The 18,774-nt window shown below is 35.4% G+C and overlaps 1 protein-coding gene across 1 annotated transcript in view; it reads left to right on the top strand.

Moving 5' to 3' along the window:
* Nucleotides 1-18,774, top strand: part of SLCO1B3 (solute carrier organic anion transporter family member 1B3) — a 70,589-nt gene that overhangs the window by 21,400 nt on the left and 30,415 nt on the right. The window contains exons 3-4 of the mRNA XM_007454596.1: nt 8,284-8,425; nt 11,472-11,604. Coding sequence (XP_007454658.1) covers nt 8,284-8,425; nt 11,472-11,604 — 275 coding nt within the window. The remainder of the gene's footprint in view (nt 1-8,283; nt 8,426-11,471; nt 11,605-18,774) is intronic.

Below are 18,774 nucleotides of genomic sequence, written 5' to 3'. Positions count from 1 at the left end.
CCTGCGCGTCCGGAGCCTGTGCTCCGCAACGGGAGAGGCCACGGCAGAGAGGGGCCCCGTAACACAAAAAAAAAAAAAAAAAAAATTAATGAAGGGTCAAAAACTTCCATTTAAAAAACTTTTTGTATATTGCAATTACTGAAGTCACAATTTTTGCAAACAGAATGTTAAGAGCTGAACAAATTAATTGGTTAGAGATCATATAATGTAAAAAATGTTATTTTGTAATTCTAAAATTGTATTTTAGAATATCTTGACATATGGAAAATTTATTTTAATACATGTACTATTTGTTTTGTTTGTTTGTTTTTGCGGTACGCGGGTCTCTCACTGTTGTGGTCTCTCCCGTTGCGGAGCACAGGCTCACGGACGCGCAGGCTCAACGACCATAGCTCACAGGCCCAGCCGCTCTGCGCCATGTGGGATCTTTTCGGACCGGGGCACGAACCTGTGTCCCCTGCATCGGCAGGCGGACTCTCAACCACTGCGCCACCAGGGAAGCCCAATACATGTTCTATTTGAATTGGATAAACATATATTCTTTATCTGAATAAAAAGTAACTGAATATACCTATAATTTTCCAGTGACAAAAATTGGCAAATGTTAAAGAAAACATAAATTTTTCTTATATAAATATTTTTCAAGAAATATACTCTAAAGAGAGGCAAAAATGATAGCAACTGTGATATTTAGAATAAAAAATGTACATAGGTAAATATTTTTAAAAAGGAATTGAGAATATTTCCACTTAGCACAATTTGCTGTGGGCTTATTAAGGGAATATTTTCTTCATTAAAAATATTATGATCTACAGAGAAGATTCAATTGAAATGCTGACAATTTCAAATTCAGTAATCATAAAATGTAATTTTTTTCAGTAATCATAAAATGCAATTTTGATGATTTCAGATAATTTTTTTTAATAAACTAAAGTGTCTAAGAATAATTTGAAAATTATCTTTCAGAAAAATAATAGTGACATAGTAATGGAGATACTCATAAGAAACGGAATAAATATCTAAATGTTCTCACTACAAAAATAAAACATAGGTAACTATGTGAGGTGATGAATGTGTTAACTAATTTTATTGTTCTAATCGTTTCACAATTTATGCATATGTCAATTACAATGTTATACACATTAAATTTATACAATTTTATTTGTCAATCATACTTCAATAAAGTTGGAAAAATAAAATTACATGCAGTATTCCCATTGCTGCAAATGGAGGAAAGCAGGCAGACTACTACAAATAAACCAAGTGAGATGTAACAAGGATCTGACTTAGGAAAATCAAGAGATGAAGGAAAAGTGGGTTAGTATATTAGATCCAAGAACTGTTTTGCTTTTCGTGTGTGAAATACTTGTGTTCAAATCACAGTTCTGCTACAGTTTTAGCCTTATTCCCCTAGTTAAATAACTTTGCATCTCTAAACTTTATTATTCTTACTTGTAAAATGGAGAGAGTAATACATACCATGCAAGGATTTTGTAAGCATTAGAAATAATACTTCTAGAATACCTGGAACAGTCCTAGCAAATATTAGCTTCCACATAACATAATTCACATTCATATCCTTCCTGTATTAATTGGAAAGAGAAATATCCAATGGATGGGGAGATATTAAGTTTTCTGTAGGATGTCTGATGCAAACCTTCATCTTTATTTCTGCTATCAAATATTTTTGAAAGCTATATTGACTATTGATAGTTTCTGTTTAGGAAAGTTTGGAGACTTAAGTAAGATTTATGTCATAAGAAAGCATAGGTTACAGAGAACACACACAACACCTATCCAGAAGATGTGGCAAAAATTAACATCTTGATTATACATATTATTTCAGATACTGTATCTTTTCTCATTCTTATAGCTTCTTTTTACAGTTTTTTGTGTGTGTGAAATTTTCTATTTTCATTCATTGTGAGATAAATTTCCTTTACATCAAAGAGCTCAGTTAGATTAGTTGCTTTAAAATTCTTGTCCGGGGCTTCCCTGGTGGCACAGTGGTTGAGAATCTGCCTGCTAATGCAAGGGACACGGGTTCGAGCCCTGGTCTGGGAGGATCCCACATGCCACGGAGCAACTAGGCCCGTGAGCCACAACTACTGAGCCTGCGCATCTGGAGCCTGTGCTCCACAAGTGAGGCCGCGATAGTGAGAGGCCCGCGCACGGCGATGAAGAGAGGACCCCGTTTGCCACAACTAGAGAAAGCCCTCACACAGAAACAAAGACCCAACACAGCAAGAATAAATAAATTAATTAATAAACTCCTACCCCCAACATCTTCTGGAAAAAAAAAAATTCTTGTCCAGTAATACTAATATATGTGTAATCTCAGGGTTAGTCTTGGTTGACTGTTATCTTTCTTGAGAAATGGTCACATTTTCTTGGCTCTTCATATGTTGGTAATTTTGAACATTGTTACATTCTTCCAAAGGGTGTTGATATTTTTTTTGTTTTACAAGGCAATAAAATTTGTTGACCTGAAACTGCAAACTCTATCTCTTAGGAAATAGTTCAAATCTCAATTAAATTACTTTATCCATAGGGCTAACTTGAGTTGCCCTGTCCATGAATAGTTCAGAGGTCAAAAATTTGGACAGTTTATATGCAGAATTTGGGGCTCCCCATTCTCTGGATCTCTCCTTCATGAGATTCTCCCCTAAATTTTAACCTAAACTCTTCTTTCTCATTCTTCAGGCCACAAGGACTGTGATTTTTCTAAAAGAACTTTAGCTTTTGTGAATAATGCTAACTGTGACCTTACCTTAAAGCCATAAGAATGAGAAATTAACCTTAGGCATTTCCTTCTTTTAAGGGTCAACCCCTGTCCAGAATCTGACTGCTTTTGTTTGCTCTCCCATGCTTTGGGGTGTTTTTTGTTTTCCCCTCAGGCTTTACAATGGTTGTTTGCTGCAGGATCAGTCCAGTGGGAACTTATTCAGCTATACTGGAAGTGGAAATAGTTATAAGTATTTAAAAATCACCCTGGGTGTGGTGTGAAAAAGAGTTGACAGTGAGGAAAGAGACACCAGTTAGAAATAGTAGTATTCTGGGTGTAAGATGATGGTCATTTGAGGTAGGAATATAAAGTGAAGCATATTAAAAAGAGAGATGTTTATAAGATTAAATATTTAGCTTTGGGGGACTGATTGGATGTGATATATAAGAGAGTAGATTCTAAGTGGTGACACAGGAAAGGAGGTGAAAGGGGAGGAAGAAAAGGATGCAATCTGGACATTAAAACCAAAATGGAGCTCTAATGCGGGCACTTTGGAACAGCAGCCTAAACCTCAGCAAAAGCAAGCTTGGCTTAAAATATAGATTTGGCAATCATCAGCATTTAGGTGGCAATAAAAACAATGACAATTTATGAGTTTTTCCAGAAAGAGTATGTAGAATAAAAAGAGAAGAGAGTTTGAAACAAAACCCTGAAATAAAGTTTGGAATAGCCAAAGTATCCTAGGCCTGCTGCGGATAGTTTAAAAAATGATGCAAAAAATAAGATCTGATTCACGCAAACGTAAACAACTCTCAGTTTTGACTGGAAGAAATGAGAGAGAGTTATGGAAAAGTGAGGATGCAGTGGGGCAGGAGGAGGTTTTTTAATGGAATAAGCCTGAATATGGATTAATTGTACAGTTATCCCCTGGTAAATCTCAAAACTACTTCCAGACAAAACTCTCTCTTGAGCACAAACCCTGCCTTAGTTGTGTCTATTTGGTAGATGTTTATTTTTAGACATCTCAAATTTGACTTTTGAAAAGATGACTTCATTGTCTTTAACCCTAAGACTTCTCTTTTTCTCATCCCCAATAATAGTATCACTACATACAATTATACAAACTATAAAACAAAATCAGAATACTTATTTCCCTTTATTCCCACATCTTATTGGTTCTCCTCTTAAACTTCTTCCGAGTGTGTCTGTAACCTTTTAGTCCTCTCTTCCCATCTCTGCTCATCTTTTTTTCTGAAATCAGCTTTCTAATTAATTTAGTTGCCATAAATTCATTTTCCTCATGGCTACCAGAATTAGCCCTCTAAACTTTAATCTCCTTACATCACATTTAAAAATGCAGATTGATCTCCCAATGGTTGGCATACTTCTATCCTTATATTCCACCCACAGATATTCTTTTTGTTTTTCAAATCATCTGTGTCCTTTCACTACTCTGGGGTTTTTCATGTGTTTCCTATTTTGTTTTAAATATTTATTTCTTCTTTGGTTTCTAAGCTTCTATTAACCCCTAAAGACTTAGTTTAAATGTTAGCACATCTATAGAAACTTTGACCTGTGTAGACAGAATTAATCACTTTTTTCTGTGTACTCATAAATTTAAAACTGTATAGCAATTACAGTACTCATTACATTATTATACTGGCATTAATTGTTTATTGGCCCAGGGAAACATTAGTTCTTTGGGGGCATTTATTACGTCTTAACTGTTTTAATTTACTTTCTTACTCTGTGCCTGTCTCAACTCCAAGGTTTAGTGGGGGAACTGCCATATTGTAGTTGCTCAATAAATGTTTGCTGAGTAAATTTGTTTGAGGTTCCTATGAGTTAACTGAGTTAATCATGGCTGTACATATGGCAATGTAGAAACTTGGAACTGTTTTCTGACCTTAATTCTAAGACTCTTGCCATCATAAACAAAGGACTGACCTGCCACGACTGCAGGTAAATATAGACTTTACCTCTTATCTCAATGCTAGCTGTGTCTTTCTGCCTGTGATATTTTAAAATCTATTTGATGATTGTGAACTTTCGTATCTGTTTTGAAATCTCTCAATCTTAAATTCTCTATCCTTATGCTTTTGTCTTTTAATATTTTTCATTGGAGATTTCAGTTTTATTATTATTTAATTTTTTATGTTCTGAGAAAATCATCATATCATTCTTTCTCTGAAATTCAGCCTCACATTAGGAACATGGATAAAAATGTCCATCTCTCAGGGTTATAGTTAGAGTAAAAGAAAGCACATTTATAAATCTGTCTATAATAATTCATTTCATATGCTTCTAAAATCCTAGCTTATTGGAGGAACCCTACTGTAGCCATTGTGTTTGCATCTGTTACCCTTTTCTTCTTTGTAAAACCAATTTAGGATTATACTGTACGAATTTTGACTTTATTGAGTCTCTCTTTTGTCTTGAGCTAATCTTCCTTTTAAGATTGAAGACATGGACATTATAAAATCTTTCTCTGAACTTTTAGAAAGCTGCTCTTATATAGGACAGGTTTTACATCTGGTTATGCTTGTATCTGCTTACTGAGATGTCCTGTTACTTTATGAAACTCCCTCCTCTTTGATTTTACCAATTAGTGTTTTGATGATAAGGATTTAGATAAAAGTTTGCCTCAGTATTTCTTTAATAATCAAAAAGTCATTTTGCCAGTATGCTCATTACTGATTCTGCAGCACCTGAAATAGTGTCTGACAAAAAATGTGTTTGGCTAAATGATCAGAGTCCTATTTTTATTTGACCAAACTTACAGCCAAAAGCTGGATGATAGCTCAGAGTGATAATAAAAACAGACATTTCTCAATACTATGTGCCCAAAATTTTATGTATATTATTTTAATTAATCTTCATAACAATTTTACTGTAATTATCTCCATCTAAAAGCTGAGGAAACTAGGAAATGAGAGGTTTCACTACATGTAAGCTCTATACCAGATTTATAACCTAAATTTGGGGAATAACAATTTATTCAACAACCAAAAAACATTTATTGAATACTTACTCATTATGTGTCAGGCATCTGAGTTTGATAGAGAGCCTGATAACATTTTTTTTCTATTTATTAGCGAAGGAAAGGCAGAACTTGACTTCTAGCTCAATACAGCAGACAGAATAATAAGGCTGAAGCCTCCTCCTCCCCCCTCCAATTTTAATAAATAATGTAAAATGTATTAAAGGCAACTTGTAGATGTGCTAGAAAACAAGAAGAGATACATTCTGTAAATCAGAAAGTATGAGCGTTTTCTAAAAAGTAAGAAGTAGAAAGAATTACGCTAAAGAAAGAAATCACAGCCCAAGACAAGTGCAGGAAAAGAAACCTGAAGAAAAATGGACATGGCTTCCAAGCGCGTTTCAAAGGCAAAAGCCACTGATAATGGGACCAAGAGAGGTCCCAGGGACCACCGACAGGTTGTTGTATAGGCTATTCCACTCAATCAGAGAAAACATGCTTCTTTCCTTGTTTAACATCTCCCCTGATCATCAAATTACCCTCCCCCACTTAGTCCAAGCAGCAAACTGCAGAGACATCTACCCTGGGCAGGAGGTAGTGAGCGTGGGCGGATGCCCTCCCGGGCATATGGAGCAGAACCGTGTCTCAAGTGGCTGGCAACACTCATGAAGAAGTGAGGTGCCCATATGCAGATTAACTCTTAACTACCCTACTGCTAAAGATTTCTGCCTCTCCATCCCAGATAGGCTTCACAAAGACTGAATATTCAGAGACAAGGAAACGGGAGCTTCCATACGTAAAACAAAGCAGACAGGCAAGAATCACTAGATATTAGATATTTTCATTCACCACTCTTGAAAGGAGGCAACAAACTCAATAAATTAAAAAATTCTCCCATGGCTGTACACACATACACACATATATAATATATATGTATATATATATATATATACGATTGATTTATTTATATTTATATAAAAGAACAGAACTTTAAGTAAAGGGTGGGGAGAGGAATGAAGGAGGGAAGGTTTACCAAGAAGTTCTACATCTGTATAAAACTTCACAGGTCAGGGGACGACAACACAGTGAAGTTATGGGAAAAAACTGAAATTATGTAGTAATGTACCATTGTCCTTCAGCCAGTAACACTTTGAACATATCCAGTAGGACATGTTACTTCTCTCAGCAAAAGACCACCCACAATTTTTTCAACGGGAAAATGCATTTTTTTATTGTGGTAAAACATATAATGTTAAATTTACCATCTTAACCAATTTTTGAAGGTACAGTTCAGTGGTATTAGGTATATTCATATTGTCGTACAACAAATCTCTAGACTTTTTCATCCTGCAACACTGAAATTCTATACTTACTAAATACTAATACTCACTCTTGTCTTCTTCCAGTTTTGGGGAACTGAATTTTTATTTTCTGCTTCTATGATTTTGACTCCTTTAAATACTTCATATGGGTGGAATCATACAATATTTGTCCTTTTGTGACTGGTTTATTTCACTAAGCATAATGTTTTTGAGGCTCAGCCATGTTGTAGCGTGTGATAGGATTTCCTTCCTTTTAAGGCTGCATAATATTCCATTATATGTATATACCATATTTTCCTCATCCATTCATCTGTTGATGGACATTTGGATTGCTTCTGCCTCCTGGATATTTTGAATAATGCTGTGATAAACATGGATGTGCAAATATCTCTATGAGATCCTTTTTTTAAGACTTTTGGATATATACCCAGAAGCGGGATTGCTGAATCTTATGATGATCCTGTGACTCTGGGTAATAATACTGGATGTAAAAGGAATTTACTTATGGATATAAATGTGGGCTGTAAGAAGAAAGATGAATAAATAAATTTTGTTAAAATCAAATTGAAAATAAAACATCTATAACCAGTGGACTTGAAAGTCTATTTTTTTTAGAACACTGACTATATTGCTTTGTTGTCTTCATTTTAATTTGGTTTTCTCCAATATTAGCGAGGTTTTATAAATGAAAATTTTTTCAGCTGACTTCCTGGAAATACTACCTTTGAGAATGTCTAGCGACTCCCCTCACAGTTCACCTTTGCTGTTCATTTGGGACTAAAGAATAGCTTGTCATCCTGGCCATCTCACATCATTATCTAGCTTCTTAGAAATCAGCTAATGACATTAATTAAAAAATAACAACTTTGACTGTCCTGCTCTAATAATCTGATGTTGTAACCAAGTTAGAAAATGAGGGACTTCCCTGGCGGTCCAGTGCTTAAGGCTCCGTGCTCCCAATGCAGGGGTGCAGGTTCCATCCCTGGTTGAGGACTACGATCCCACATACCGTGCAGCACGGTTGGAATAACTAACTAAATTGGCTTTAAAAAGAAAGGAAGAAAGAAAATGGTACTTTATCGGTACAGTGATGTTAATGTTAAAAGGACTAAGAAGTACCAACTGGAATAGAAGAAAGGTGGGTATGCTTTTTATAATAAAAATATTACTAAGTAAAGAAGAAAAGCTATTTTAATTCTATGCATATATAAGCATTATGATTAATTATTTTTCCCTTTCCTTCTGCTTTTTCTTAGATGTTCTTGGCAGCCCTGTCACTCAGCTTTATTTCTAAGACACTAAGTGCAATCATTATGAAAGGTTCCATCACTCAAATAGAAAGGAGATTTGACATATCATCTTCTACTGTTGGCTTAATTGATGGAAGCTTTGAAATGGGTAATTTTTGTTTCTGTTTTGATTATTACTTAGTAACGAGATTTGCAGAGGTAAGGAAGTGTTCACATACGCTCTACACCACTGATCCTTAACCAGGGGTAAATTGCCCCCATCCCCACCCCCTGCCCAGGGGCAATTTGGCAATATCTGGAGATATTTTTGGTTGTCATTGCTGAGGATAAGGGAATGCCACTGGCATCTAGTGGTAGAGGCCAGGGATGCCTTGAAACATCCCACAATGCACAAGACAGCCTCCAAAACAAAGAATTACCTAGTCCAGAATGTCTTAAGTATAGAGGTTAAAAAACCCTGATTTACACAAACTCATTGCCTGCAAACTAATATTTTGCAGGGCTAAAACTTCTCTTTCTCAAGATGCCCTAGTGCAAAAAAAAGTTGGAGAGAGGATTATGATTCTGATGATTTGAGGAGAGAACAATTTTGAAGCAATCTTTGTTAGGGTCTACTGTTGAACTGGGTATAAAATTTGGGGTTAAAAGTCTTTTTTCTTTTAAGAACATTGAGTATATTATTTTGTTGTCTTCACTTTAATTTGGATTTCTCCAATAATAGTGAGGTTTTATATAATTATTTAACATTCTTTTCTCTTACTTTATGAACTGGTCGCTGATTACCTCTGCCCATTTTCCTTCCCCCCTCCCTTTTAATGATTTGAAGGGATTCAAAAATTATGTCTGTTGTATAGATTACACATATTTTTTACAAGTTTGCTCTTTATCTTTTAACCTTTTAAAAATATACTTGTTTATTGAACGTTTAAAAAATAATTGTGTAAAGGAAGACCCATCTATCTTTTGGTCATGAATTCTGCCTTTTCATGATTCAGAAGCTATTACACCATACACATCCTTCACTTTTCCACCTTCTAGGTTTAATGAAACCATCTAGAACTTTAGTATTAGACTGTGATTAGCTTTAAATTCTAATTCATTGTATATCTCTTTATATTGAGGAATTGATTCTTATTATCTTTGTTAAACTTTGTAGCTATTTAAAAGCAATTATTTGGACATGGTTATAAGTTTTACTGGTTTCCTTCTTAACACTATTTCTTGAACCTTATGACTTCAAGTCTCATCTTTAGTTTTTCTGGAGTATCTCTTCAAGTAGCTTTTTTTTCCCAGAAATAATTGAACATAAGACATATTTTCTGAGCCCTTGCATGTTGGAAAATGTATTTATTTTACTATCATAGTCAACTGATAATTTGAGTATGAAATTAAAACTTCAGAATCTTTTTTTCTCAGAACATTAAAAACATTTATCTACTGTGTTATAACACAATATTATACATAAGAAATCATTACCAGTATCATTGTCATTGCACTGATAGGACCTCTTCTTTATGCCTGAATTTCAGAAATTTTACCAACATATACCTAGGACAGTCTCTTTTACATTATTTATGCTGGAGAAATGTAGAAATTTTTATCTGATGTCTTAAGCCTTCCTTTACCTCAGGAAATTTATTTTCTATATTTAAATTTGTTCCTTCCCCTCTATTTTCTTCTAAAACATATATGAATATTAAATTTTCTGGTTATTTTTTCACTTTAAGTTTTTCTTTCTAAAATTCGACCTTTTTTTTTCTTGAAACTCCATCAGTCTTTGCTGATGCCATCTTTCATCTTACTGTATCAGGTCCCAATATGTACATTTCTGTAGAGTATTTTAAATTTTCAACAATACTTTATTGTTCTCTTATTATTTTTAGTCTGCTAGTTCTTATTTTATGGATGCAACATACCTTTGTACCTCTAGAGATACTAACTGGATTTTTTCAAAATGTCTTCTCTTCTTAGTTTCCTCATTTAACTGTTTTCTTCATGGGTTACTTTATCTGCTGGTTCAGTTTGGTGATTTTACTTCATGTTATTTTTTTCCATCAAATGTTCAGTAATTCTTGGTTGTTGTCTGTTTGTTATTATACTTGTAGCTCCAGATGGACTGGAATTGGTCATGACCCCCACCACTTAGATTGATCTTTTTCCTCTTTTGAATCTAAATAACTTATAGTTAACATTAAATCTCAAGTGACCTCTCTGCCAGGAAAATTTCCTGAAACCTCTAATTAATTTAAGCTTCCCCTTTCTGTGGTCTAAGAGTACTTCTGTCCATTTATCTATTTTTGTCACTGGTAGGTAAGTTCTTTTAGAGCAGATACCATGCACTATTTATTCTTTTCCTCTATTTCTGGCTTCTAACCCCATGACAGGTACTTAATAAGAATTTAAAGATTTCTAGGAGTGAATGAAAAATGCATGAATAAATACCTTCTCTTAGGTATTTTTGTCCATTTTTCTCCATTCCAGTACAACCCACCCAACTCCAAATTCTTCATAAAATTTTGCTTCACTAATATCGCCAAGTAATTCAAGTACTTTAGTTCTTATCTAAAGTCAATTCTGCTTATTATTAACACCACACAACTTTATAGTGAGTGGCTTAAGGTAAGTGAGTTTCATCCCGGGTAATTAAATTACCTGGGGACTTCCCCGGTGGTGCAGTGGTTAAGAATCCACCTGCCAATGCAGGGTACACGGGTTCGATCCCTGGTCTGGGAAGATCCCACATGCCAACTAAGCCCATGAGCCAAAACTACTGAGCCCACGTGCCACAAGTACTGACCTCATGTGCCGCAACTACAGAGCTCATGTGCTGCAACTACTGAAGCCCGCGTGCCTAGAGCCCATGCTCCACAACAAGAGAAGCCACCACAGCGAGAAGGCTATGCATCACAACAGAGTAGCCCCAGCTCGCTGCAACTAGAGAAAGCCCGCACACAGCAACAAAGACCCAACACAGCCAAAATAAATAAATAAGTAAATAATAAATGAATGAATGAATAAATAAATAAAGGCAGAGTCTATTTAAAAAAAAATTACCCAATCTTTGAGGAATGGTACCATGTCTTATGTTCTATTTGTATCCATTCTGTGGCCTTCCATTCTACTGGACACAAAATTGGACTCAGTCACTGTTTGCTATAATCAATCATATCAAAATAATTTTGTTTTCTTTCTAGGAAATTTGCTTGTGATTTTATTTGTGAGTTACTTCGGAGCCAAATTACACAGACCAAAACTAATCGGAATTGGTTGCTTCGTTATGGGAATTGGAAGTATTTTGACTGCTTTACCTCATTTCTTCATGGGATAGTAAGTGGCTCTATGCCATCAATGATCATTTCCTTGTAAATTACTGGTAGAATTTTATTTTTTTCCTTTTAAATAAGCAGTCCCCTTTTGAGAAGAATATCCACTAAGAAGAATATCCACTAAGTGTGTGTAGAAATGGAGTATATTTTCTATGTAATAATTAAATTGTTTTATCTACCATGACTCTCATTGATATTAAAATATGAATAGCAATAAATGAGTAGTTTCACAGAAAATAAATAAGCTTTTTAGTATGATATGTATTTCATGTCTTTGCCTACAAGATTTTGATAATATTTAATAAGTCTTTGTTACCAAACTCAGGTCCAGCTGCTCACCACTCGAGAATCAATACCTGAGAGGCAATTGTTGGTAGAAAAGCAAGTTGCTTTTAATCAGAATACCAACAATCTAGGGAGAAGGTGAACTCATGTCCCCCCAAACCAATTCCCATGATTCTGTTTGGCTAAAAAAGTTTTTAAAGGGAAAAGGGAAGTAATGTCAGTTAATCATTGAGATAGAGGGTCAAAGTCGTCACCATCCCCCACTGTGTGCCGGCTTGTTGACTTCTTGTGATTTTTCTTTAGGTGCTATCTTGTTCACATAGTTTGTTCATGAGATTACTGAAGGGAAAGCTAGGGAAGAGATCTGGTCATCTGTTAATTACTCATTCTTCATTTCTACTTCTTTGATCTACAGAAAGAACCAACAGGTTAGGCAAGGTATTGTGTGATCAAAAGATTTGAAAGGTGTACTTGGGTTGGTGATGAGTAGAGTATGGGGCGCCTGATTTAAATGTTAGTTACAATGTAGTTTTGCTAAAGTGACAGGACAAAGGGGCCTCCTACAGAACATCTTTCCTGCCAAACTCTGCTTACAACTTCACCACTCAACTCACTGCAGTATGGGTTTTCCCACTACCATCTCCACTGAGACTTCTTCCTAAGTCACTGTGTAGTTTTAATTAGAGTCAGATACTAATGACAGAAAACCAAAAATAGTGATGGATTAAATAAGATAAGAGTTTATTTTTTACATAAAAAATTGTAGCCAACCCAGCACTTGACTGGCCTTGACTTCAAGGTCTAAATTGTGGCAATGTTGTTCCTTGCAACAGGATAGAAGGGAAGAAGAATAAGAAGAAACAGAATGCACACAGGCTGAGACTTAAGAAATATTTTCAGAAGCATAACCCTTCTACCAACTTCACATTAGTCAGAACTTTGTTACACCTCACATTCAGATAGAAAGTCATTGGGAAAAATAGACTTTACTTCAGGCGTCCCCTTCCCAGCTAAAGATCCCAGGTTCTGTTACCACAGAAGGAAAGAAGAATGGATATTGAGAGCCAATGAGCAGTTTCTGCTAAAGATATCAATTACTTACTCATTATCAATGCCAACAGCCATGCCTTTTGGTTATTATATTAATTACTCTATTTGACCCTCATAAGTTCTTTCTTCTTCCTGGTACTGTTCCTTCTTATTTTCATCATCTTACTCTCTCTTGATTTATTTCCTCCTTTTGGCTTCTCCATCATGCCCATCTTTTCCTTCTGCTACTGACACCATAAGGTCAGTATTGCCTAAGCTCCCTCTTCAATCTTCTTCACTTTTCATTCTACATGATTTGTGTGGAGTACATGCATTAAATGCAACTATCACTGTACACAGTGAGTTTATCTTATACTCAAGATCTATATAACCAACCACCTCATGGGTATCTCCAACCTAACATCCTACAAACATTTTGCATCCATATATTCACAACAGAATTCATCCCTGTGCCATCACCAGCTCAGATTTTTCACATTCACTCTTTCAGCAATGATTCATTTAGCCACAGAGGAACTCAAACTAAAGTCAAGGGTCTCATCCTAGACTTATTCTTTACTTCAATACACATGACCAGTGGTCACCAAATCTTGCTTATTCTGCCTGCTATCTGTCATAGTTGTTGCCCTTAACCTGATAGAGGATTCTATCATCTCTGGCCTGGACTTTTTGCCTCCCAACTCCACTTCATTCTAACTCATATTCTATACTACAGTATTGATTTAAAAAATAAGAATCTAATTATTTTACTACCACTTAAAACTCCCAATATCCTAGAGCAGTATTTTTCTTTATTTTTGATATTTATTTATTTATTTTGGCTGCACCAGGTCTTACTTGCGGCATGTGGACCTCTTAGCTGCAGCATGCAGGATCTAGTTCCCCAACCAGGGATTAAACCCAGGCTGCCCGCCCTGGGAGCTCAGACTCTTACCCACTGGACCACCAGGGAAGTCCCGTATCCTAGAGCAGGATTTTTCAAATTTCAGATCCTGAACCACTCATGGACCAATAAATCAATTAAGATTATTAAGACCAACAATTTTTTAATAGGATAGGACAGGATAGAATAGAATAGAAGAAAACACAATGAGAGTGGGGATAAATATTATTCTGTGAAACTTTTGTTTTGGTTGTACATAAATTTGTGTGTGTGTGGATATCCATGTATTGTGATTGTGATACAAAATATATTTCTCATTGTTAGTAACAGTCAAAGTATTGAAAGCCTTTTGCCTATGAATTACTATCTAGGTTCATTTGCATATCTAAGCTCATTTGCATATACAGGTCACTCACTGATTTTGTCCTTCACTATCTTCCTAGCTTCATTTTACACTGCTTCCCATGACTGAGGATCACACTCTAGGCCTACAGTTTGCCAAATGTGCCATAATATGTCATAGCTTTGTTCATAGTGTTTCTACAGCTTTGAATGATTTTCTTTGTCTATTAAACTCCTATCCATCTTCAAGACACATCTCATATGGAATCCTCACTGTGAAGTCTTCTCTAATCCACACCTTTCCAAACCTGCAAGCCAAGCTGATAATCCCTTTTTCCTTTACAAAAACTCAGGACCTGGTATATTAACCTTATCATATCTTTAATTGTATATGTTTACCTTAGCGGGTGTAAGATGTTTTAAGTAAAAAAACCGTGTGTTTTATTTCTAGTGATTTGGAGCTGAGCATAATGTCTGGCATAGTGTAAGTTGCCCTCAGACTTCACAGGGTACCTCAGTATTTTTAATTTATATATTTTATTGAAGTATAATGGACAAATTATATTAGTATCAGGTGTACAACATAGTGATTCATTATTTTTATAGATTATACTCCATTTATATTTATAAAATTTTGGCTATATTCCCTGTGCTGTACATTACATCTTTGTATCTTATTTTTTTTTAACATCTTTATTGGAATATAATGCTTTACAATGGCATGTTAGTTTCTGCTGTATAACAAAGTGAAGCAGCTATACATATACATATATCCCCATATCTCCTGTCTCTTGCGTTTCCCTCCCACCCTCCCTATCCCACTCCTCTAGGTGGTCACAAAGCACCGAGCTGACCTCCCTGTGCTATGCGGCTGCTTCCCACTAGCTATCTATTTTACATTTGGTAGGGTATATATGTCCGTGCCACTCTCTCACATCGTCCCAGCGTACCCTTCCCCCTCCCTGTGTCCTCAAGTCCATTCTCTATGTCTGTGTCTTTATTCCTGTCCTGCCCCTAGGTTCTTCAGAACCTTTGTTTTTTTTTTTTAGATTCTATATATATGTGTTAACATACGGTATTTGTTTTTCTTTATGACTTACTCCACTTTGTATGACAGACTCTAGGTCCATCCACCTCACTACAAATAACTCAATTTTGTTTCTTTTTATGGCTGAGTAGTATTCCATTGTATATATGTGCCACAACTTCTTTATCCATTCATCTGTTGATGGACACTTAGGTTGCTTCCCTATCCTAATTATTGTAAATAGAACTGCAATGAACATTTTGGTACATGACTCTTTGAATTATGGTTTTCTCAGGGTATATGCCCAATAGTGGGATTGCTGGGTCATATGGTAGTTCTATTTTTAGTTTTTTGAGGAACCTCCATACTGTTCTCCATAGTGGCTATATCAATTTACATTCCCACCAACAGTGCAAGAGGGTTACCTTTTCTCTATACCCTCTCCAGCATTTATTGTTGGTAGATTTTTTGATGATGGCCATTCTGACTGGAGTGAGGTGATACCTCATTGTAGTTTTGATTTGCATTTATCTAATGATTAGTGATGTTGAGCATTCTTTCATGTGTTTGTTGGCAATCCGTATATCTTATTTGGAGAAATGTCCTTTTAGGTCTCAGCCCATTTCTGGATTGGGTTGCTTTTTTGACATTGAGTTGCATGAGCTGCTTGTAAATTTTGGAGATTAATCCTTTGTCAGTTGCTTCATTTGCAAATATTTTCTCCCATTCTGAGGGTTGTCTTTTAGTCCTGTGTATGGTTTCCTTTGCTGTGCTAAAGCTTTTAAGTTTCATTAGGTCTGATCTGCTTATTTTTGTTGTTATTTCCATTTCTCTAGGAGGTGGGTCCAAAAGGATCTTGCTGTGATTTATGTCATAGAGTGTTCTGCCTATGTTTTCCTCTAAGAGTTTTATAGTGTCTGGCCTTACATTTAGGTGTTTAACCCATTTTGAGTTTATTTTTGTATATGGTGTTAGGGAGTGTTCTAATTTCATTCTTTTACATGTAGCTGTCCAGTTATCCCAGCATCACTTATTGAAGAGGCTGTCTTTTCTCCATTGTATATTCTTGCCTCCTTTATCAAAAATAAGGTGACCATATGTGCATGGGTTTACCTCTGGGCTCTCTATCCTGTTCCTTTAATCTGTATTTCTGTTTTTGTGCCAGTACCATACTGTCTTGATTACTGTAGTTTGTAGTATAGGAGCCTGATTCCTCCAGCTCCCTTTTTCTTTCTCAAGATTGCTTTGGCTATTTGGTGTCTTTTGTGTTTCCATACAAATTGTGAATTTTTTTATTCTAGTACTGTGAAAAATGCCATTGGTAATTTGATTAGGATTGCACTGCATCTGTAGATTGCTTTGGTAGTATAGTCATTTTCACAGTGTTGATTCTTCCAATCCAAGAACATAGTATACCTCTGCATCTGTAACATCTTTCATTTCTTTCATCAGTGTCTTATAGTTTTCTGCATGCACATCTTTTGTCTCCTTAGGTAGGTCTATTCCTAGGTATTTTATTCTTTTTGTTGCAATGGTAAATGGGAGTGTTTCCTTAATTTCTCTTTCTGATTTTTCATCATTAGTGTATAGGAATGCAAGAGATTTCTATGCATTAATTTTGTATCCTGCAACTTTACCAGATTCATTGATTAGCTCTGGTAGTTTTCTGGTAGCATCTTTAGGATTCTCTATGTTTAGTATCATGCATCTTCAAATAGTGACAGCTTTACTTCTTCTTTTCTGATTTGCATTCCTTTTATTTCTTTTTCTTCTCTAATGGCTGTGGCTAAAACTTCCAAAATTATGCTGAATAATAGTGGTGAGGGTGGACAACCTTGTCTTGTTCCTGATCTTAGTGGAAATGGTTTCAAGTTTTCACCATTGAGAATGATGTTGGCTGTGGGTTTGTCATATATGGTCTTTATTATGTTGAGGAAATTTCCCTCTATGCCAACTTTCTGGAGGGTTTTTATCATAAATGGGTGTTGAACTTTGTTGAAAGCTTTTACTACATCTATTGAGATGATCATATGGTTTTTCTCCTTCAATTTGTTAATATGGTGTATCACATTGATTGATTTGTGTATATTGAAGAATCCTTGCATTCCTGAGATAAACCCCATTTGATCATGGTGTATGATCCTTTTAATGTGTTATTGAATTCTCTTTGCTAGTATTTTTGCCCCTATGTTCATCAGTGATATCGGCCTGTAGTTTTCTTTCTTTGTGACATCCTTGTCTGGTTTTGGTATCAGGGTGATGGTGGCCTCGTAGAATGAGTTTGGGAGTGTTCCTCCCTCTGCTATATTTTGGAAGAGTTTGAGAAGGATAGGTGTTAGCTCTTCTCTAAATGTTTGATAGAATTCGCCTGTGAAGCCATCTGGTCCTGGGCTTTTGTTTGTTGGAAGATTTTGAATCACAGTTTCAACTTCAGTGTTTGTGATTAGTCTGTTTATATTTTCTATTTCTTCCTGGTTCAGTCTTGGAAGGTTCTGCTTTTCTAAGAATTTGTCCATTTCTTCCAGGTTGTCCATTTTTTTGGCATAGAGTTGCTTGTAGTAATCTCTCATGATCCTTTGTATCTCTGCAGTGTCAGTTGTTACTTCTCCTTTTTCATTTCTAATTATATTGATTTGAGTCTTCTCCCTTTTTTACTTGATGAGTCTGGCTAATGGTTTATCAATTTTGTTTATCTTCTCAAAAAAACAGCTTTTAGTTTTATTGATCTTTGTTATCATTTCCTTCATTTCTTTTTCATTTATTTGTGATCTGATCTTTATGATGTCTTTCCTTCTGCTAACTTTGGGGTTTTTTTGTTCTTCTTTCTCTAATTGCTTTAGGTGTAAGGTTAGGTTGTTTATTTGGGATGTTTCCTGTTTTTTAAGGTAGGATTGTATTGCTATAAACTTCCCTCTAAGAACTGCTTTTGCTGCATCCCATGGGTATTGGGTCATTTTGTTTTCATTGTCATTTGTTTCTAGGTACTTTTTGATTTCCTCTTTGATTTCTTCAGTGATCTCTTGGTTATTAAGTAGTGTATTGTTTAGCTTCCATGTGTTTGTATTTTTTATAGACTTTTTCCTGTAATTGATATCTAGTCTCATAGAATTGTGGTCAGAAAATATAATTGATATGATTTCAATTTTCTTAAATTTACCAAGGATGATTTCTGACCCAAGATATGATCTATCCTGGAGAATGTTCCATGAGCACTTGAGAAGAAAGTGTAATCTGCTCTTTTTGGATGGAATGTCCGATAAATATCAATTAAGTCCATCTTGTTTAATGTATCATGTAAAGCTTGTGTTTCCTTATTTGTTTTCATTTTGGATGGTCTGTCCGTTGGTGAAAGTGGGGTGTTAAAGTCCCCTACTATGTTTGTGTTACTTTGATTTCACCTTTTATGGCTGTTAGCATTTACCTTATGTATTGAGGTGCTCCTATGTTGGGTGCATAAATATTTACAGTTGTTACATCTTCTTCTTGGATTGACCCCTTGATCGTTATGTAGTGTTGTTCTTTGTCTCTTGTAATAGTCTTTATTTTAAAGTTCATTTTGTCTGATATGAGAATTGCTACTCCAG

This window comes from Lipotes vexillifer, unplaced genomic scaffold (genome assembly GCF_000442215.2).
Source record: "Lipotes vexillifer unplaced genomic scaffold, Lipotes_vexillifer_v1.1 scaffold559, whole genome shotgun sequence".
Classification (NCBI taxonomy): Eukaryota; Metazoa; Chordata; class Mammalia; order Artiodactyla; family Lipotidae; genus Lipotes; species Lipotes vexillifer.
Note: the sequence above shows the minus strand (reverse complement) of the source record. Positions and strands in the feature narration are given on the sequence as shown.